The 22,472-nt window shown below is 37.6% G+C and overlaps 1 protein-coding gene across 2 annotated transcripts in view; it reads right to left on the reverse strand.

Annotated features, from left to right (window-relative positions):
* Positions 1–22,472, reverse strand: part of RIT2 (Ras like without CAAX 2) — a 182,855-nt gene that overhangs the window by 71,616 nt on the left and 88,767 nt on the right. For both annotated transcript variants that reach the window (XM_088054360.1, XM_005528096.2), the window contains one exon: positions 14,880–15,071. In XM_088054360.1, coding sequence (XP_087910486.1) covers positions 14,880–15,071 — 192 coding nt within the window. The remainder of the gene's footprint in view (positions 1–14,879; positions 15,072–22,472) is intronic.

The following is a 22,472-nucleotide window of genomic DNA, read 5'->3' on the forward strand; positions in this document are numbered from 1 at the left end:
TCTACCTGGACTTACCAAGGTAATCACTTTTCATTTTTCACAATTTATTCCTACCTTTGTTGGTACTTCTTTGTGACATTTAGCATCATGTGACATATCTTCTTTCATTTTTATTTTTTTTTATTCACATAAAACTCTTTGGAAGTTTATGAAACTTATTGCCATAATCCTGTTCTTTGTATTTTTATAGACTTAATTTGTCAGGCACAAGTTACTTTTCTGAAAGCCACAATGACTTTTGCCTGCAAAATGGTATGTATTCACATATTTTTTATTTCTATTTATACATGTTTATTCATATAATTTTTATTCCTATGTTTTCTTGTAGTAGATATGAATAGGCTCAGCAGAACTCAGATTTACTGGTCTGCAGCTCCCTGGACAGTTCTGTACGTGCCATCTTCCCTGTTGATAATTCCATTTTAAGCACAGTTAATAGTTCAGCAATTTTAGACTTGAACTCTTTTGGAACTCTTGGGTGAATACCATCTGTTCCTGATGATTTGTTACCAGATATATTATCAGTTAGTTCTAAAACCTCTCCTTTCTAACATTTTTATAAGCTGCCCAAGTATTGAATTTAGAGAGCCTATTAAAGAACCCTCAAACCTAAAGGCCTAATTCCAAATTTTGGGAAACTTATGCTCTGACAGCAGATCTTCTATACCAACAACTCCTACCCTGGTATAAATAATGAACAAAACTTAATTTCATTTCACCATTTTTTAGTATTAAGTACCCATATTTCTGTCATTCAAAGTCACCTCAGAATTCTCAGTTTTTCCTATGATTGTTCAGAATATAGTACCACAAAATCCTGTCATTTGGGTGCATTATTCATCAAGATAAAACCTTGATATTGATGTTGAAGATATTGCAGATATTGAAGCAGGTAAAGGCAGAACATTAAGGTCTGACTTTTCTCTGACTGTAGAATTTCAATGAGAAGCATACACAGGAGGAAAAAGGATATAATATAGGCACTGTTGATACTTCCATCACTATAGAAAAGTGGAGATAACCTAAATTATCTATTTTCAATCACTACATAGACAAATAAATCCATGCGTTAAAGAAACTGAAAGATTAATACATTTTAGTGGATAATGGCCTCATGGAGCTTCTGAGTAACAGCTCATTACTTAATTTCAGGTAGCATGGTAGTTTTTTTCCATTACATTTTTTTTCTTTGCATTGTGCTAATTTTCTGTAAATATCACTTTTTTTTTTTTTACAGAAGTATTTTTTGCTGAAGATTTCAATAATGAAACAGGAAATATTAAGATGAAATTTTGCCGGTTTTTCATATTTTTAATTTTAAAAGGAGAGCAACCATTCCAATACTATCTTGCTCCAGTGAAGCACACTTCTGAAGAAAAGCAGACTATCTTGTTACAAATTTAAGGAATTTGCTGATTACAAAAATAAAGATTTCTTCACTACTGTGTAATTTTTGCATAACAACAAGCCTTACCTTTATTGCACAAGCAGAATGAAGCAGATTCCCATTGGAACTATTCCACTGTTTTTTATGAGGGTTTTTTTCATTAATTATCTTCAGTTTCCCTCATGGCCTTTTTACCTGTGCTCCATAAAAACCAATTTCTCTTTTACAGACGCTCCATATTGAAAATGTCAGGCAATTGGGATAAATATAAAATTATTTTTTATATGATAGGGTTTTAAAATTAGTCAAAGCAGTATTTTGTGTGTGAGTTAAATTTAAATGAAATAAAAGTTGCCAGGTTGATGGCAGTGGAAAATATGTCAGTCTTTCTGTTCACAGAACAATGGTACAAACAGTGAGAGATTCTCCAGCAAGCTCTGAAAAAGTAATTGTGTGTTAGATAGGCATATTTGGGCATGAAGAACAATTCAGTTATTATTAATGTGAATTTGTTTATTACTGTTAATAAGAATGTTGGGAAAGATTTCCAGAATAGAGTAAAAAGGCACTTTTACCACTATATCCTATCTGGAGCTTTGTGCTCCAGATTCTACAGTGAGTGAATAACAAATAACACTGACAACAATAAAATTCTTCCCCAAAACTTAATAAGTTCAATGGAGATTTTTAATCTAGGAATTTTCCTTACACAAAACTATCTTACACAAAATTCCCTCCTAATAAAACACAAAGGACTGAGGTCTATGCTTTAAACAAGGAGAAGCAGTAATTAACGAACTGCTACCTATGAACTACTCCCACACCTGACTTCTTTCTCTCTACAAATAATTATCAAATAAGGTTAAAACCCTATCAAGAGCAAAGACATCAGACAGCAAAATACTCTCTGTCTCAAAATACAGGAGTATTAAATCCTTTAAAATTCTTATATTACACCTGGGAACTCAAGAATTTTTTGTGGACATCACCATGTCTGAAGTGCTGACATTTCCCAAAGGACTTTCAGGTTTTGGTGTCACTGATCACCAAGTGTTGCTGATACATCTATGATCTCTTTAACTCTACCATTCTTTTCTTTGTTTGTCAGTTTTGGATTTTTTTTTTTTTTTATTTTGTTTCATTTTATTTTGGTTTGGTTTGGTTTGTTTACTGGTTTTTTGTGGTTTGGTAGGAATTTGTTTGTTTGATTGATTGTTTGTTTCCTGGTAGATCTCAGGGATTCTCAGCACTGAAGATCCTCAAAATCAAATCAAACCATTCTTAAGTTCTAACCTCCTGCTGGCTATGAGAGCATTATAATCTTGAAAAGGTTACCTGCCATCACCAGTCATCTTGTAGTCACAGGCAGTCACCAGTGAAATGATTTCATTAACTTCAGATGGGAAAGAAAATGGGGTTTAAAGGGAATAGGACCTCTCCATGAGCAGCATTTCCTCAGTGGGTTGCACTGGGAAATGAGCTACATGGATCTGTACCCCAATTCAAGTCAGAGGTCACAGGTCTGGAGAGTGATCAAGGTGTATTTTACTCCAAGGAAGGCATAAATCATCTCTACTTCCTCTTTCACCCTCCTTCTATCTCCTTCTTTGACTACACAAAAGACACAAACATCTTCCATCTCCTCCTGACCTCTAACAAATAACTGATTAATAAAAACTCTTTTCTTAATTAAATGGAACAAATCCACACAGTTTTCTTCATACAATATGTTGAAAAAGAGAGCAAAAGAGATCAGAGGAATGCCACCTGGCACCCACATTCCTGCCCCAGTTCAGAACTGAAAATGCCTGAATAATTCTGAGGATTTGAACATCCCTCTCAGCCTGACTACCTGCACCCAGAACAATCCAGGAGTATGCCTTCAGTGGAGAATATTCCAGGACTCTATGACAGTAGCTGGTGTCAGGTTTAAATTAGTTGCTGGGAAGGTTTCAGACAATGATGGGAAGGTCAGGAGGTTTGGTCTGTAGTTTAAGTAACCCCAGAATAAGCACATCTGGAATAATATCACTCTGATTTTAAAGAAGGCTGGGTGGAAACCCAACAAAACAACCACATCAAGCTTCCTCAGGTTTTAAAATCCAAGAAACTTTAAGATGTAGAAATTAATGGAATCTAGGGTACCAAGGCAAATTTTACTTCTTTGTGTTTTTTTTGGTTTTTGTTTTGTTTTTTGGTTTTGGTTTTGGTTTTTTTTCTTAACAAAGATCTTATATTAGCCACATCTAGGAAAAGAATGGAAGAGTTATCCCATGGTTTTGCTAATGAAAATCACCATTAAATGTAAAGACACTGTGTTCCCCATCACTTCAGAAAAAATGTAATGTGAATTCAGAATTTCAGTGTCTAACTATTTATGACAGGAATACCCCAGGGGTGGCCTGTGGTGCTGATGAATATCCTGTACTGAGCACAATGTTGGTTATTACAGTTTTAAAACATGCAGACACAAGCACACAGAAAACCGTGCATATTCGTGTCAGTGCTATTACCAAATGACTAAAAATAATTGACAAGACATATTCTTCCCCTTATTAAAATTTTCAAATTGTAGTCCGTGGGAAAAGTGACATAGATGGAAACAGAGAGAAAGAACATTTCCTGAGTGACAGAGGAAACAAATACAGTAAAGGTAGAAGCAAAGTCCATCCTTTTTTTCTTTAAGAAACAACACTGATCAGGAGAAGGTGGATGAAGACACTAAACTATACCAAACACAATACAGATAAATTTCAAATAAACATCACACCATACCCTAACTCTCAGAAAGTCTTTGGGGTTCTGAGGAGCAAAACTATCTGATTAGTAATGTAAATGACTAACACTGAAACTCTTATTTTGATCCTTTGTAGACATTTAACATCTTGAGTTTCAAGTGCAATAATGTGCTTCAATGTAATTTTAAAATATGTTATTTCCTGGATCTTCTTGAAATAGCAGTGCTATATAAAATAATTTACTCAGAGGTTTTGCAGCTGCCATTTACATAGATTTTAAATAGTAAAGTTTGGATTTTACCATAACATACCTCTAGATCAAGTATGTTTTCCCCTTCATTTACTTTTTTGTACTGTGTTTTTGGGAGGGAGGCAGGATAAGGGACTTTTTTTTTTTCTTTTTATTTTCATGACTGCACAACTTAAACATCTTAAACTGTGTAAAGCTAATGTTGCTATTATTAGGCAAGCTGTTAGATATGATTAAAACCAAATCTCTCTAACTTCCTAACTCATCTGGGAAAAAAAAAATGTGAGTCATTAAGATGAGAACACAAGCAAATCTTAAAAAATCAAAGATGACTAAACTGATTAATCTTCATTTCTTTAAATGCTAGGTCATGCTCTTATTATTAATAACACCATAATGAGCTGTAATTAAATTCTGGCTAAGTTTCTACTTTCAAGTAGTTTGACCTCCTACTGCAAAAAACACATAGGAAGCTATCCTGAAAATTCACATTTTTGTACAAACAACTCACTCTGCAAATGTGGCTGCCTGTTTTAATATGCTATTTTGCAAAGGTACTTTTATTTTTATGAAGTTGCTCTTTACTGTCTCACTCACAAAACATCATCTATGCTCAAGTGTGAGATTAAATTGTAAAAAAAACGTTGCATTAGTTCCACCCTAATTAAGTGTATGCTGAAACAGTTTCCTGAACTGGAGCTGTAGTAAATAACATGTAAGTGTTGGGCTGAAATCTTGATTTTGCTGATGTAAAAAAAGCAATAAGTATGTAAGGAGATACCTGCCCATTGCATCCTCTTTTACACGTGTGTCCCTGTAGGGAAAATGACAGGATAAAGCCTGAGGTGGTGTTGTTTCTGGCATGGAAGTTGGAGGGGCAGAACTGTGCCCCAGTCAGCAGTGCCTGCTGTGGTGTGCTCCTGACTCTTCCTTCTGTGTGTCAACAACAGGTTGTACACAGTGCTCAAGATTCACATGGAAATGAGGACTTCAGCAAATACATGGGAAAATTAACAAAATGGCATTTTGCACTCAGCCCTGGAGCAGGGAAAGAAGTGGAGTGAGAGCATACACAGCTCTTTCCTTACACCTTGCTATGCTGGTGAAAAATGAACTATGAAAGTCCTTCAGGGATTTCTCTAAAATTTTCTTTTGTCCTGGTCTCATCCAGGGTAATCATTTTGGTAGCTGGTACAGTGCTGTGTTTTGGATCTAGAATGAGAATAATGCTGACAACACTGTGAAATTTTAATTATTGCTCAGCAGTGCTCAATCCAGGCAAGGACTTTTCAATGTCCCATGTTCTGCCATGAGCAGGTGTACAAAAGCCAGGGCCAGGAGAACCGCCCCAAACTGGGCAAAGGGATACTCCATACCACAGAATGTCATGCCCAGGATATAAACTGGGGAGATTTGGCCAGGAGCTGCCTATTTCTGTTAGGGGACACACTGGACATTGGTAAGTGGGTGTTGAGCATCACTCCTTCTCTTGGGCTTTGTCCCTTCCTCTCTCTCTTTTTCATTTATTATTAGCATCGTTAATATATATTTTTTTAAATAATTTTATTTTGTTTAAAGTATTAAAATGCTTACTTATATTTGTTTGCTTTTAAATTTTCCTCAACACCAGGAGCAGAGAGGAATGAGTGAGTGGCTGCATGGTACTTAGTTGCTGGCCAGAGTTAAACCACAACAAATATCCAGCACAGGCATTTGTATAGGCTTCTGACTGAACACTAGCCACCCAAAAAATTATGCCACTTTGTTTTCCCTTGAAAGCTGTACTTCCCCTTGTGGTCATTGTGTAACCAACATCTTTCTCTCCGAGGGATTCTAAGGAAAGCTGCACTTGCAATCAAGACCTACACTCCTCCAACCCTGCAGGTGTTTTGTGCGGAAGTTTTATATCATGACCTACTTGCTTTAGTAACACAGATCCTGCTGGCATGACTGTCATCTGAAAACCTTCACAAGACACAATCTGAGTTAATTTTTGGGACAAGCAGACAAATCTCAGCACAAGTTCACCTTGAGGAGCAACCTCTATCAAAAAGGCAAGAGGTGGGAGACCCTCTCTGTACCTTCACAACTCTCCTCCAAGGTGTTCTCCAACTGAAGTCATGCCAAGTCAGGATTCAGTACATGGGGAGAACAAAAATCTCTGAGGTGGATGGTGAAGTTAAAGCAGGTAGAGATAAAAAGAACTGGGAGTCTTTCAAAACAATATAAATTGTGCTGCTGTTTAATATCCCTAGCAGTGAAGTGACCTTGCATCGCGCTCCCCTGTGTATACCCCTGGCTACACGTCATGCTTTGTCCTGCTTCAGCTACAAGCAATTAGCTGTCTTTGTTTTCATCTCTGAATATTCAGGTTCTACACGATAAACATTTTATTATCTGCAGTGCAGCTACTGTTTTGCTGTTGTTTCCTCTCCTACAGAGCACCTTGTTATCTGCATCTTAATCCCCTTCAAATGTCTTCCTGCACCATGGTGAAGGAATTACAGGACTTGGTGGTTCACTAGAGGTTAACACAATTATAACTTGAGAAATGAGCCAACAGTTTCATTACAATTGTCTGTGTGTCTGATAGCATTTACTGCAGCCTGGATAATCTGAGGCCGTGGTTTGGGGAGAGTTGTGGAAACATGAAAGCGTTGTAATAAGGAGGCAAAATCTCTATAAATGAATATATGCTAAAGACTGTTGATAATCATAGAATTTCCTTCCAAAAGACTGCAGCTGCCAAATTTTCTACTACAATTGCATTAGCATGAAAAACCACATACCCTTTTTCTCTTTCTCTTTCTCTTTCTCTTTCTCTTTCTCTTTCTCTTTCTCTTTCTCTTTCTCTTTCTCTTTCTCTTTCTCTTTCTCTTTCCTTTTTCTTTTTTTTTCTTTTCCTTTTCCTTTTCCTTTTTCCTTTTTCCTCTTTCTTTTTCTTTTTTTATCTTCTTTCTTTCTTTCTTGGAAGGAAAAACACTATAAAGATTTTTTTATAAAAACTATAAGAGAAAGACTTCTAAGGACAATGACCAATGCAAAAGAAATGTTGAAAAATCAAAATTAGTCAAAAGTAAATAGAAGTTAGAGTCATGGAAGAACATGATAGAATCCAGATATGCATTTTGATAAAGCAAGAAAGTGATTATTTAAAGGTCTGACAGTTTTCAAGGACAATAAAACACCATGACAACTTCAGTAGTTTAATTCCAAATATTCAGACAACTGTAATAGCACCATCAAAACAGCAAAAATGGCTTATATTGTACAGACTTTGAAGATCAAACAAAGGATATAATGTGATACCACGTGAGAAGGAAATATGTAGGCAAGTGTGTGTAACTGATGACGGCAACTCCTTACAAATGTAATTCATTTCCGTAAGACACTGATGGAAAATGGAACTACATGAATATCCATGGGAAATGAACAATCAAATGGAATCAAAATGGATGAAAGAATTAATTAAAAATTCAATAAAAATTAAAATTAGAATGCTAGAATCACTGTGTCTGGAAAAGCCCTCTAAGGCCATCAAGTCAAATCATTCCCCCAGAAGTGCCAAGGCCACTACTGACCCATGTCCCAGGTACCAAATCCACACAGCTTTTAAATCCCTCAAGGGATGGGGACTCCACCACAGCCCTGGGCAGCTGTGCCAGGGCTGGAATACCCTTTCCATGAAGAAATCTTTCCCTGCAGCCTGTCCCTGCCCTGGCCCAGCCTGAGGCCGTTCCCTCTCCTCCTGTCCCTGTTCCCTGGCAGCACAGCCCGACCCCCCCGGCTGTCCCCTCCTGCCAGGGACTTGTGCAGAGCCACAAGGGCCCCCTGAGCCTCCTTTTCTCCAGGCTGAGCCCCTTTCCCAGCTCCCTCAGCCATTCCTCATCAGACCTGTGCTCCAGACCCTTCCCTGCTCCCTTTTTCTGGACATGACACAATTTGGAAGAACTTGCTCTTCTATGCCATATTCTCCTCCGGATTTTTTCCATTAAATTTGCTTTATTATTTTGTAGTTATTGTTCAGGATTTTGTTTATTTAAAAATCAAAGAAAAGATGAGTGCTTGGTTCAGAAATACAGTCTGTAGTTAGCAGAAGCAATAACAGCATGAATCAGTAATATTTGGATATTTGGATTCTAAACTGAGATGTCGGAAACAATTTTATAAGTTTTCATCTCACCAAAACACCACTGCAAAAAGGCAAAGAAGGTGGCTGTCTGAGCCTCCCTCTGCTGTCAGCAGCAAGACAGACTTCTTCCCAGGCAGATACATCTCATTTCATAAGACACTTCCATGACATGTGATAAATCCTAGTTTCTGCATAAATTTTATAGAGAGTCTGTCCAAGTCATTTAATTTCACCATTCACAATGTCTGTAATTAACACAAATGTATACCATTCTTTGTCAACAAGCATCAGTAAATGCATCTCCCTTGACTTGTAGTTCAAGTTTAGAAGGAAAATTGAAACCTTTAATTCTTTTTGCAGGGCATTGAATAATGGGAAACAAGAGTCTTTCTTCAGTACAGACACTATTACCTACCTACCTTACATTTAATGTTTTCAAAAGAAAGAAGAACTTCTGGAGTTAAAGTACAGTTACAAACTACTTTGAAAAGTAGTTTTAATCCCAAAAGCAACAGAATTCAGCCTGATGCTAACATAAGAAATGGGTAACACTGCAGTTTCATGATTCACAATATGAGTAAGGAAGCATCTAGTAAACAGTGCTTCATAGTCATGGACAGAAAAATAAAAGTCAAATATAATATCATATTGTTGAAGTATTGTCTCAACCAGGCACCAGAAGGTACAGACTGACAATTTTTGGTATGTCTATACCAAAAAAGTTACTCACACAGGAGGAAACAAACCCAAACAAGTTTTTAAGAAAATGAAGCTAAACAAAACCAAAGCAAAACAAAACAAAACAAAAACTTTATCTGTCTCAGACTCAACTTATATTTCAACGTTCGAGAAGCATGAAAATAGCGCAACTGCCAAAATGAAAATCTAAAAGTTGACACATTGTCTGATAACCAGTCGGCTTAACTTGAGCAAAATGCAGATCTCATTGAAATGAGAATATTCAGCTGGTTCTGATCATGAAAACTTACTGTAATCCTGGTTTGAGAATTATTTTCTGTTGTAATAAAACCTTGGGGAAAAAATATACAACGGAACATCCGTAATATATTTGCACTCCGAGTAATATATTGCCCTGTGTTAAATCATGGAATCAATCACAGAATCTCAGAATGGTTTGGGTTGGAAGGGACCTTAAAGACCATCATGTTCCACCCCCTGCCATGGGCAGGGACACCTTCCACTGTCCCAGGTTGCTCCAAGCCCCATCCAGCCTGGCACTGGACATTTCCAGGGATCCAGGGGTAGCTCCTGATGCTCTGGGCACCCTGTGCCAGGGCCTGCCCACCTTCACAGCCAAGAATTTCTTCCTAACATCTGATCTAAACCTACTGTCTTTCATTTTGAACAGACTTCCCCTTGTTCTACTAATACTGTTCTACCACAGTCCTGGATGAAAAAGGCAGATTTCATGTTGATTTCTTATTTCCTACAACAGGAGAGGGTTGTGGAGGGAAATGCTTTCAAAGGCACTGGTCCTCTCAGATTTTTGCTTGAAGCCAGTAAGGCAGCTCATGGGTGGAAGGGTAAACACTGCTTAATGCTTCTCAGGAGCAAGACTGTACAGGCAAAACTAACAGCTTTGATGACAGGCTTCCCAGAGAGGCCAGGAGCTGGAAAAAAAACATGAGCTGGCCTCCTAACTTCAGACTAAATGGACATCAACATATTATCCATGGACTCAACTGAGCCTACAGCTGATTCCTCTGGGAAAAAAACATATGCAGGAAAAACTTCTCCATGAAGGCTGTGATATTTCTGTATGGGTAGAATTTCCAGAGGGGTTCTGTTTAAAGTTCATAAATACTTCTAGAAAGAATGTTTTTACAGCTCAGATGTACAGCACATTATTCAAAGGAGCTTAGTTCCCCTCTGAATTGCTCCAGGTAATTAATATTTTGCAGTGATTAGTAGGTAAAGGTTTTTCTATATTTTCTAAATGACCTTTCAGTAATGCCACAGGTCCTAACTATTAAATATTTTTATATAAAGCTGTAATTAAATGTTAGTATGGCATGAGCTTGAATAGCTTTAATGCATTTTTTAACGATGAATATGCTCTAATTAGTTATTTATCTGTTACACATGCTTTAAACAGTAAGAATCAGGTGTTCATCTGGAGTAAAATGACAAGGTTTACCTAAAGTGAAATTATCAGCATTTTTAAACAGCTGGTCCTACATGTTTCTGAAAATCTGATGATAATTAAAGACATACAAGCATATATTTACTGATCTAATGACTTTGCTGTTTGAAAACATTGAAATGAAAATGTTACCTAATCATTTTCTTCCGTATTTTTTCTATCAAGTAGCTATGGAATATAATACATATAATACTTAAATGTTTCTTAGAGCAGTGGCTGAAAAATCAGAAAATGGACACAAAAATATTCTGGCCCAGGTTAGATGGGACTTGGAGCAACCTGGTCTAGTGGAAGGTGTTCCTGCCCATGGCAGAGGGGTTGGAATGAGATGAGCTTTAAAGTCCCTTCCAATAAAAACCATTCCATGATTCTGTGAATGCCTATTCAGTGGGGGATGGAGGGTGCCTTTGCACCACATATATCTATCAAGATAATTATTTACTCTGTTTTCCATCCAGTTTTTGCACAATTTTTCCCATATTCTTCAGAGAAAATTGAAAGCTTTTATTCTTTAGACTAGTGAATATAACTAAAACTTGTTTTAAGAAGTACAGACAAACCCATTTCTTAGGACATTAAAAATCACAGGCACACATAAGGACTATAATTTCACTGAAGCCATCATAAAATTAAAATATCATTTAAAAATAATAAATCCATTGTTTTTGTTTTTCATCAGTGTTTCTCTTAAGCCACAATTATAATTGCAGATTGGTTTTGTTCTTGTAGTTCTGTTGATAGATTTGAGGAAAGCAGCATATATCATTAACTGTACTGCATAGGGATTCATATTTCAAACAACAGCTTTGTCTGGCCAAGCCACTACAGCCTGTCTGATTGTTACAGAATTGTCATTAAATGGAAATGTTGTCCAGAAATGTTGAGCTTAATGCTATGTCCTGAAATAATACGAATAACATTACAGTTGTTTTAATGAAATTCTTAGGAGAAAAATGTCATTAAACAAAGCAACAATATTAGCCCTGGTGCCCTGGTGAAATTCCAATCTGGCTGATTGCATTCTGACACCTACTATTTTTCAGCTGTTTGAATTTGGTGTTCTTGTGTACCTCCCTGTTTGTTCATTGATATGTTAATGCCCTACATCACCAGCTCATTGCTGCCTGTCACTCCAGAGTTAGTTGGCTGTCACTCTCCACCATCCAAATGCTTTTAATGAAGCTGTAATGACAGTGCATGACCTTGAAAAGATCCCTTTCAATCTACCTTCCCAGAGCTCATCCAGTTATTTAGATATTGCTTAACCTCACAAGTAAGCATAGATAAAATTTATTTCAGTGTTAAACACAAACAGAGCACAGCCTCATGTCCCAGTTCTGAAATAATGAAACACTGAAGATATACATATATATATATAGATACAATGTATACATACATATAGGTATATATATGAGGATATACACATATACATACATATAACATTAATATGTGCTTAAAGCTGGACACAGAAATGTCCTCCCACACACTTGGGCTTCAGTTTTGGCCAGGAGGGTACTCTGAGCAGTACCTGCTCAGCACCCCGACTTAACCATGATTGGCTTCAAATTGTGGAGTGGAATCTGAAATGTACGTAATTTAAGTGAAGATACATTCTGGAAGTGCAACTTACACCTCAGCACCAACTAATTTTGCAAACAGTCATGGAGTAGAGATAATTAAAATTTAAAAACAGTATCCCAAAATATGTACTCCAAACCCGGTTGTTTTTCTCTACTGTTGGCTCATACTACTTGCTTATGGAGACGTAGTCATATTCAAAAACTTTATTTAAAGGAGCAGATCTGCGTTGCACTACGTTACTAGTCTTTGACTTAAGGGTCAAAGTCTGGATTGCAGAATATTTGAGAAAACCCCTCTCACACTGCCAAATCTGTTGGCATTTATAGAAGGCTTAGGGAGGAAAACATTCTGAAGGCCTAAATTCTGTTTAACTGATAACTTTTAAAATTATAGAAGTACAATTTAGAATTTCCTTGCTCACATATTCAGGCATGATCACCAGTGATGACTTCATAGAAGAGCTTTAGTGTGTTTATCACATCTCACAGACTTAATTTTTTATATTCTTCCCAAGAGCCTCCCCATGCTCCTTAATCTCAAATGCTGTAGGTGAAATCCAATCCAAAACATTCATTCACAGTAATTTTCCTCTTTGTGAGACCAGAAAGGATCACCAAAGAGCACGTAAAAGTATTTAAACCAGGCATACATTTTTAGTTGACAGTGATAAAAATATAGAAGTTCAACAAAAGGTAAGTATGGAGGCTCAGGGGCCTGCCAGAAAAACAACAAAGTCCATACCCTAGAAAGAAGGACACTGAGTAGTCAGAGTAACATTAGTTCAGGGTGACAAAAGGCCTCTCCCCACAGTCCTTTGCAGTTATATGTTGATATACCCCAGTTTTGTATCCTTCATTGGCCCGTTGGCCCACATTGTTACCCTTCTATGGTTGTTCCCCCAGAATGTTCTCTGTTCCCCGCACACCCATTGGTCCTCATGTGGTGCAGGACTCCGCCCAGCTTATCCCATTGGTCCCTGCCTCCCCTTGCCCCGCCTTCACACCATTTCCCTTCGTACCCATTGGACCCTGACCTCAGATCTGTCCCCTCCTTCCCTGTACTTAAACCCAGACCCTCAGCTGATTTTCATCTTTGTCCCTGGACCCCTTCAGTCATGTGGATCTGATAAACCCCCACTGGAACTCTGTGCAATGACCCCTCCTGACTCTTCTCCCATTAGCCAGCTGTCTGTGGCATGTTTGTGACTGTGTGTTCATGGAGGAGTTTTTGGGAACGTAGCATCACCTTACCACCTGAACACAATGCTACAGGAAAGGTCAGAAATAGATTGTGCTAAAGGTCGGTGAAGGAGAGTCTGTGTACCAGTTAGGAAATAGAGCATTTGCTGAAACTTCATCTAGGGGTAACTGTAGGTAATCAATTGTATCCTGCTTTGGGATGAAGTGAATGTCGAGTTCTCTCAGCAGAACAACTGAATCCACATCCTTCCCCAGACCCACATCCCTCCCCTTCTGGTGTATAAGTATGTGGCACTCATGTTTGAAGCCCCATGTTTTAAACCCCTGTTAGAGCTGGATTGTCACCATTTGGGTTTTGTCACAGCCTGATCTGGGGAGGAAGCCAATGATTTGGAAAACAGATGAGTAGTTTTAAATGGACATAATCAGATCCTTAAGACTAATTGCAGGCTTAATGTTGTCTTGTTTTTTCTTCAGGTAGAATAAAGAAGACAACGAAATGGGAAGAAGAGTAACAGGATAAGTGGAAAAGAGTAGATAGGATTGTGTGAGCACAGATGCTAATGAACCAAAACCCAATATTTTATTTAAGTGTTACATGTGTCTGTGCAGAAGTCAGATATTTGAAAGCAGTTTAGTTGCAGATTATGCATATTTTCTGTTCAATACCAGGTCACAATCAAGCCATTCTAATGTGATATCTCTCTCTAGTTCACCAGTACAAACAATAAAAAGTAAGGGGGGAGAAAAAGGAAAAGAGAGAGCAAAGGTTGTTAAAGACATTGAGAGAGCCACAGTTGTTGATCTTGTAGTCAAAGAAATCTGTTGCTCTATGGGTGGTAGTAGCTTAAACCTGGTATTAAAATCGAAGTGAATTCAAGTCTTACAAGGCCCCATTTTACCTGAACACTGACTGCACAGTCACTGGATATTCAGGCAAATGTAGTCTCATTTATATTTCTTTTTTTTTCACCTTTTTTTTTTTTTTTTTTTTCCTAAAGCTGAGGTTGAAAAACTTTTGATCAAATCTAATATGTTTGGGGAAAAAAACAAATCTCTGTTCAATGGCTGGAAACATTGAAGAAACCCAAAGTTTTTTCCCACAAGATCCTGATTGAAGAACTTTCTATGTTGAAAATATAGATATATTTATATATATGAATATATATAAATCTTTCGACAATGGTAGTCAAAGTTTTTCAAATAAAACCAGAGGAGGTTTAGATGTGGTTTGCCAAGGCTACTTGAAATTCCCCAACATATGAATGAAAAGCACTACAAAGACTTTAATTCATTACAAGTTTGTCGCTCTTTGATTAAACATCTTCTTGTGCTAATAATTCTCAGTAGCACAGTACAACATATGCTGCAGAAACCCCTGAGGCAGCCAAGGAAAACCAAGCCAAAACCAGCAGAGAAGTCACTTACCTGTCTGAACTCCTCAAGGTCTATTTTGTTTCCCACCAGAACCACAGGGATGTCATAAGTGTGCCGGACACGATAAATGAGTTCCTTAAACTCAGCTGCTTCTTGAAAGGATTGTCGGTCTGTGATGGAATAGCAGATAATGAAGCCTTCTCCACCTCGCATGTACTGGTCCCTCATGGCTGTGAATTCTGCCTGCAGAATAGGAAGAACACTCTCAGTAATCTGGCAAACAAAATTATCCATCTGTAAATAACAAACTTGCAGAAAACTTCCCCGGTTCCTTACATAAATTCACATTGTTTGTTTTACCCTTGTAAATACTGCTTGCTGAAATTTGTGCATCATTCTGGGTTCACCAAACCCAATAATAAGAATTTCTTTTAGGACTATTTTATTTTTTTTTCCCATCAGGGGAACTCTGTCCTCTAAGAATATGAGCATATTATTCAACTGCCTACATACAGAAAATACTGTGTCATGTATTATCAGAAACTTCTTCAGTGCTGTTAGTACAAAAAGATGATTTACATCTGAATGAATATGAACAGGTGTAAAAGAAGCTATATTGCTATCTAGGAATTTGAGACAGGTACAAATTCCTTATTGTGGACTCAATAAAAAAGCTCAGTAATATCAAAAAGACACTCATTGGTTGCCACCAGGTGTGGAGCAGTGCCTAACAAAACAGATCCAATCTGCAAAAAGTTCTGCTTTTTCAAAGTGTCTCAGAAAAGATGGAGGCTTCACTTCAGTGTGGGATAATGTCATTAAATGAGAAGGAACAATTTCAAACAGTGCAAGAACCAGCCTCATTATCTCCTGTATTTTTCTCGTTTTATGTATATGTTTATTGCTGGAGCAATGCTTCTTGTTACTGGTATGTTTTTTTTCAGAAGCTTTTAATAACTGCTGCATTGTACCAAAAAAATCAAGATTTAGATTTCAGAAACTAGTCTCAGGCACTGTGGCTTGAGAATATGTTTCAAATCCAGTTTCTTTCTCAAGTTTGTTTGCTTTTCTTGATCACAGCCCAGAATAACCCAATACCATGGCAACAGTCGGTCAGGATCAGAATCCTCCTGACAGAATCAGTTCTCCAGAGATATTAAGATGCAGAAAGGTCTGATAAAAAAGGAGTACACATATCAACATTGGACCATTTCTATGAGCAGCAGGATGCTGCATAAAATCCTGCATTTTTTACTCTATTGAGAATTTAGGCTACAGTTTTTTTTAAAATAGTTTAGTTTACATATATATACCCTCAGCCCTTGCTGAAAATTGAAGGGAAATGGATTTCTTATGCTCTTGTAAAAGTCTCAGCCTTAAATCTCTCTCAATAGTTGCTCATGTTGATTGACAATACTTCCTGTGAATAGAGTTTCATGTTGACCATTATCATTTATTTATGATGTATCTTTTACCCGAGGGCTGTATATATCATTCAAAACTTTTCACCTGCTGCAGGAAAAAGTTCATTCCAGTAAGCTTCAAAATGGCAGACCAATAAGCAATTTAAGGGTAGGATTCTGGTTTGAGACTTACTCAGAATTTGAAAATCTCTGAATTATCACCCCATGGCACCCCAGGAGAGTTTATTAACTACCAAGCTACAAGACATAGTGGGTCAGGTCATGACATAGCCCATCCTCTGGAAACTGGATGTGCCAGCAGTGGGGCAGCAGAACACTGAAGAAGGAAGCACTCTGGTTTTGAACAAGATACTGAACAGTGTTCCCAGGTCTTTTCCAGCAGCCTACATTAGATAGCTACTAGATTAATAAATGGTGCAATACAAAACTCTACATCACATTCAAAGTCTCCAAGTTGAGAGAAGGGAGTGTTAATGACTGAACACAGTCATTTAATCCATTTTCTGCCCTCAGACCCCAAGCTTATACACCAGAACAAAGATCTCACTGCAGCCCTCATCCCATGTGACCCTCATTTTCTTCTCTTTGCACCAGACCCTTAGAAGTATTCTACACCATTATTAGGTGTGTAGTCTCCTTTACAGGAGGAATACCCAGATTCCTTCAGACTGAGCAGACTATGGAAGCCTTCAGTGAAGTTAAATTTGTGAATGAGGCTTCTGAATTTATCTGGCTGTGCAGCTGTAGTCTGCTGTATAAACTGTCCTTATAAAATGTGGTAAACAATTCAATGTCAATAATGGTCTACAAGCTGCTTCTGATGCTGGAAAATAGCTATACCATTAGTTATCTTATTATCTATTTTTTGAACCTACTATTTCTTTTTAGAGGGTTTATACAACAGAGTGGAGCTGATAGATAAAAATCCATGTTTTCACATGGAACCTAACGCCCAGACCAATGACCTGTGTCCTTGAATTAAAAATTTCATAAATCAACTACTGTACCACTGTATGAAAACTCTGCACAACCTTTTAGAAAGAATGAGCTGTTTAAGTGAGGTGATCCACCTCTAGGAAGTGCTCAGAACTTTGTACACTCATTTATAACTATTTATGGCAAACCAAGAAGGAATTAGGTCACACATTGCTGTTCAAGTTACTCACAGTAAGTGATGTTCTGGAGTACTCCCAGGATCACTCCCCAGGGATGCTTAATGGCTTTCCCTGACTGACAGGAGGCCCTGGGTTCCTAATTTCACACACTGAATCATTCCAAAGGGACAAAGTTCTCAGCTTTTAGGACTGACAATTTTGAGTCAGAATCATCTACCTACACATTCTGGTTCATGCTGGGGCATAGTTAAGACTTTCAGGATAGGAATGAGTTTACTTATGCATTTTTTTTTTTATGACATGTTATTATTGCTGCTAAATTAGACAAAACAGGTAAAATACTTCAATGTCATGTTTGCAATGATCCATTCTCAGAGGCATTAAGTATTCTTTGCAAACTGGAATGAGGACATAGACTTGGCTGTCTGTTGTTAATTCAGCTAGTGATTTCCAATCCAATTTTTTGATGTTGACATTCATTTCTCAGATTTTCCCCTTGGCATGATTGCTCAGTACAAAGTCAAGGACTCCAGGGTCAAACTTAAGTAAGTCTGTTTTTTGATTTCAAAGTAAGTGGTTGATTTGTTTTTGGTTTTTTGTTTGTTTTTTTTTTCAACCAGGAACCTCAACATAATAATATATACTAAGATAAAGAATAAATTTAATTACCAATAAATATGCTAAAATCTTTGCAAATCTGTATGCATATTATATATAAAAGACAAAGGATTAAGAAGAAATTACATCTCTTTGTTAATTTTTAAGTTCAAATCTTACTCCAGATTCCACTTTTTTCACGTTTCTTTCTCTACAGTAAGCAGAACTAAAAACCCAAGATGACCTGGATTTCGTGAATTTTCAGGTGCAGATAGAGACAAAGCCTAAGGTTTTACAGGTCTTCCAGTATTTATTTTTTTATATTTTGTCTGGTTCCCTTGTGAAATAAGCTGTGCATCTGTCACACTAATATCTTCTTTAATTTTTTCTGGCTGTAAAAGGAAACTCTTAAAAATCATTCAGGAATAGTACTGGATACAAATTTCTACTCAATAAAGGTAAAATACAAAACATTCCCAAGTCAGTAAATGCTGCAGGGAAAAGACAGAAGGAAATCACACCCCCTAAAAAGGAAATAAATTCTGAAAATTAAAGTGAAGACTTGTCATGCTTGCAGCACTTTGCAGCTTGACATCAGTCTCGAGTACTCTCTTGTGTATTGTGACTAAGACTTAACTGAAAAGTGTGGTAAAAACTCTTTTGAAACCAAATCATCATTCTTCTTAGGAGATGTGATACTTGAGAACAAGCATCAAGTTTGGATAGAAAAAAATCTAAACTTTTTCAAAAGTTGAAAGAAGGCAACAGAATTTTTTCCTTTTATTTTTCCAATATAATTGAATACAGAAATAAAAAAAAGCCACTAATCCATATAAGATTATATATTTCTAGCTGTTGTTGAAGAACATTGCCAAGAACATCCCTTGATGGTTAGGCTGCTTCTAGAGACATCACATTTGCCTTTTTTCAGTGATCAGGCATCTGACATGGTTTTTCATGGGTATCAGAATGGCCTCACAATGACATTGAGCAGCTTCCTCAACATGCTTGGATGTGCTTCATCCTGTGGTACTGAACTGCCTACTAATCAACTGGAGATTGAGTCACTTCTCCCTTATTTATCCTCCTTTACTCTCTCTCTTCCTCAAACTTTCCTGGGAGGCATGGGAGCAGAGCCTGCCTCTGAAGGCTGGGAGAGGGGAAGCCTTGAGTGTATTTGTACACTCCATGTTCCTCGTTAGGACACTTACTTGTTCCGGCAGCAGCCCCAGATTTTTCATGATCTATGTGGAATTGCCAGTGTACTTGTAGAAACATGTTTCATTGCCTTTTAATCTCTCAAAATTCTCAATTCTAGCAACATTTTGTCTTTCATAATCCAGTCCATTCATGCAAAAGAAATACTTCCATAGCTATCCTTGGGAGAGTATTCCTCTCTCCACATTTCTTGGTCCTGGATATTCTTGCTTTTTCTAGCAGCTTTTAAGAAAATAACTTAGCAAAGAAATAATGGCTAAATTCTCTTTTCTGTCCTTCATCTTCATTCACACTCTTCTATCTCACATTTAATGAGAAAATTTTTCGTAAGGAACAGTATTTTTAATTAATTTAAAAATTCATATTGTTATGGATATATGAGTAGAATTTGTATGTTGGGGTTTTCTTTTATTAGAGATCAGAATATTTTTCCAAATAAGATCAGTATCTTAACATGTCCAGAAGAGGAAACAAAGTCATTGAAGAGTAAAGTCACACTAGATCTTTATGAAGGATTGGTCTGTGTTGTTACCAAACATAAGTCTGGGTCTCATGGTCAGCACAGAACAGGCCTGCCTTGCTGACTGAAAGAGTCTAGGATTGTGTATAATAAAGTTCAGCAAAGCTAGTTTGTTTCTTTACTGTTTCCTACGTCTTTCCTCCTGAACAATGCTGGAGAAGCAGTGCTGGGCTGGAAAATCTTTTATGCAACTGAGAAGAGAAGTTGTTTAGAAGCAGCATCTCCCACATCACCACTTTACACCAGCAGAGCTCTAAAGTGAAGCCATTTCTCCCAGATGCCCATGTTTTGCATAGCTAAGAAATGGCCTTGTCATCCCCGAAAAGGATAAAAGGGAAAGAAGAGAAGAACAAAAAAAAAAAATGCACAAGGCAATGAGCAGAGGGTCACCATCCCTGCCCCTCTTTTTCATTTAGTGGTGATGTGTTTGAGCAGTAAACACGGCTTGGAAGTGCAATCCTACCCCACGCTCCTCACAAGTGTGGTGCTTAGAAATTTAAAGATGCGGCACCTCCGAAGCAAAGGTGTCATGTTTTTCAAACTACACACGCTCTCCACACATTTTGATGTCTGTTCTCTTTTTTATGATCTTGGCTTGTATCTCTGGAAGAGGTCAGAGCCTCCCCAGGGAGGCCAGCCTCACAGTTTGAAGGATGTCACTTTCTATATCTTCTTGTCTTATGTTCTGCTTGACTTTAGAACCGGGAATCTGCTAACAGATGTTCTTAATCAAAACTGTCTCCCTGATTACCACAGGGGTTGTTCTTATTATAAACTGAGGTTTTTTTATATTTATAGTGAACACTTGAAGGGGTGGGATGTGTTCCTGCAAACAGGCAGGATATTGTTCATCTATGACAATGAACAAACAAGGATAAAATGAACAAAAAGGACACAGGAAACTCGGAGAGAAAAAAAAATCTTCAAATAGTAAGAGAAGATAAAATTAAAACAATAAAAAATATGTGAAATTTCATTGTTCACTTAGAATTTTTATTAAAAGTAAGTTGAAAATTTCTTCTGTCTCAGGAAATTTTTTTGCCAATACGGTTAAATATTACTTTTTAGCAGAAAATTTTTTTTAAAGCCAAAGTGCAAACCTCCCTTATCTCTCTGTTAGTAAATTCTTTGCACACATAAGCATCACAGTTGACTTCATCAGGATTACATATCATCCACCTGGCACTGCTTGTCTAAAATGTGCTTTTCTTTTACCTCTTGAAACAGATTCACCTAATGAAAGTACACTGGTGAGAAGTGCTGTGATAGTTATCTGTTTTTCATGGACTTTTAAGTGTTTTATTTTCTGTGAGGGGAGGAGTGGATAAAAGCCAGTCACTTTTTAAAAACTTGCAATAACAAGCAGCAAGAAACCTGCAGCAGTTACATTTCAAATAAGAAAACATCCAGATAAGATGTTAGCTGGATATTATACCTTATAAACATTGTAATACCAATAGTAATCTAGATGCAAAGGACAGGCCTTATTTCATCTGGTTTCTGCCTCCTGAAGAGGTAGTCAGAATTTTAAATTTAGAATCATATCTTTATTTAATCTTCAAATCTCTCTCTCTGCAGTAACTCAACCCATCCTCAAGGAAGTGTTTAAGGTGCCAGGGGTGTTTTTATTTTGTACCTCTCTCACTACTTCTATAGAGCCTAAATAGAGAGCCTTGCCTCTGATGTCCACTAGTATCAGCCAGGCCCTGTCCAGTCATATCCTCCATGCATTTGGATGATAAGGCTGCTCCTCCTCTTCATTTTAAACTTTTCATTTAGCTTCTACAAGGCTGTTGCATTTCCAGTGGGGTTCAAAAGATCAAGAGAATGTAGCATCTAATGCCTAAAGCCAGTCGAGGATTTTTCCCTTCACAGCACTCAGCAGTAGGAAATGCTGTTACCCAGCATGGGTTGAGTAACACTATGAGATAATAAAGGTACACTTTTTCCACCACAGAAGCCAAAGTTCCCAACCTGCTGCCTTTGCTTGCAGGAGCCCTGCTTGCACCAGCTACAGGTTCCCTGCAAGACGCAGGAGAAAACCAGAAGCACAGAACATGATATCAACATCACTTCACACGCACTTCTTGCCTCTCTTATTTCCAGCCATACTTTGCAAATGACAACAGCAACAACAAAAGGAGTTACATAGCAAAAGATAGTGAAAAATTTGCAGCAGGTGGTACTTAGCCACCTGTGCTAGCCTAAACCATCTGCCACATCACTGGGAGGAAGGAAGGGAGCTGAGTAACAGCTCAGAGACAGACCAAAGAAAATGCAGGGGCTCTGGCTTAAACACTGGAGGACAGAGATTGATTCTTCTCGTCAAGTCTCTACACTGCTGTGGTAGATCAAACCCAGCCCTCACAACCCTTTTTGCCCCTTCTAGTAATGATTCAGGAGCAGTTCAAAACAGGATTAGTGTGAATGAGAATTCGCCCATGAGCCTGCAGTGGAAGTGGATTATTATTATAATCAGTCCCTTGATTAATGATCAGTCAGTGTCTCACGCCTTATAATTACAGGAAAGAATTCTTGCTTCTGTTGTAAAACAGCAATATCCCTTTCCTTCTGTGAATTTGTACTGGGACAAAATGCACATCACTGATGAGAGGAAAAGTACGAAGATAAAAAAGATTCAGTCCGAGTTCCTGGCAGACAAATGGCTTTCTGAGCTTTATCTGACAGCCTTCCAAGGTAATAGTACAAACTCTGCATTGTACAAAATCAGTAACCTTTTCTGAACTCTGGGAATGTACAAGGATAAAGC

This window comes from Pseudopodoces humilis, chromosome 4, assembly GCF_049639895.1.
Source record: "Pseudopodoces humilis isolate 2021_Gansu_Grassland_sample_001 chromosome 4, ASM4963989v1, whole genome shotgun sequence".
Lineage (NCBI taxonomy): Eukaryota > Metazoa > Chordata > Aves > Passeriformes > Paridae > Pseudopodoces > Pseudopodoces humilis.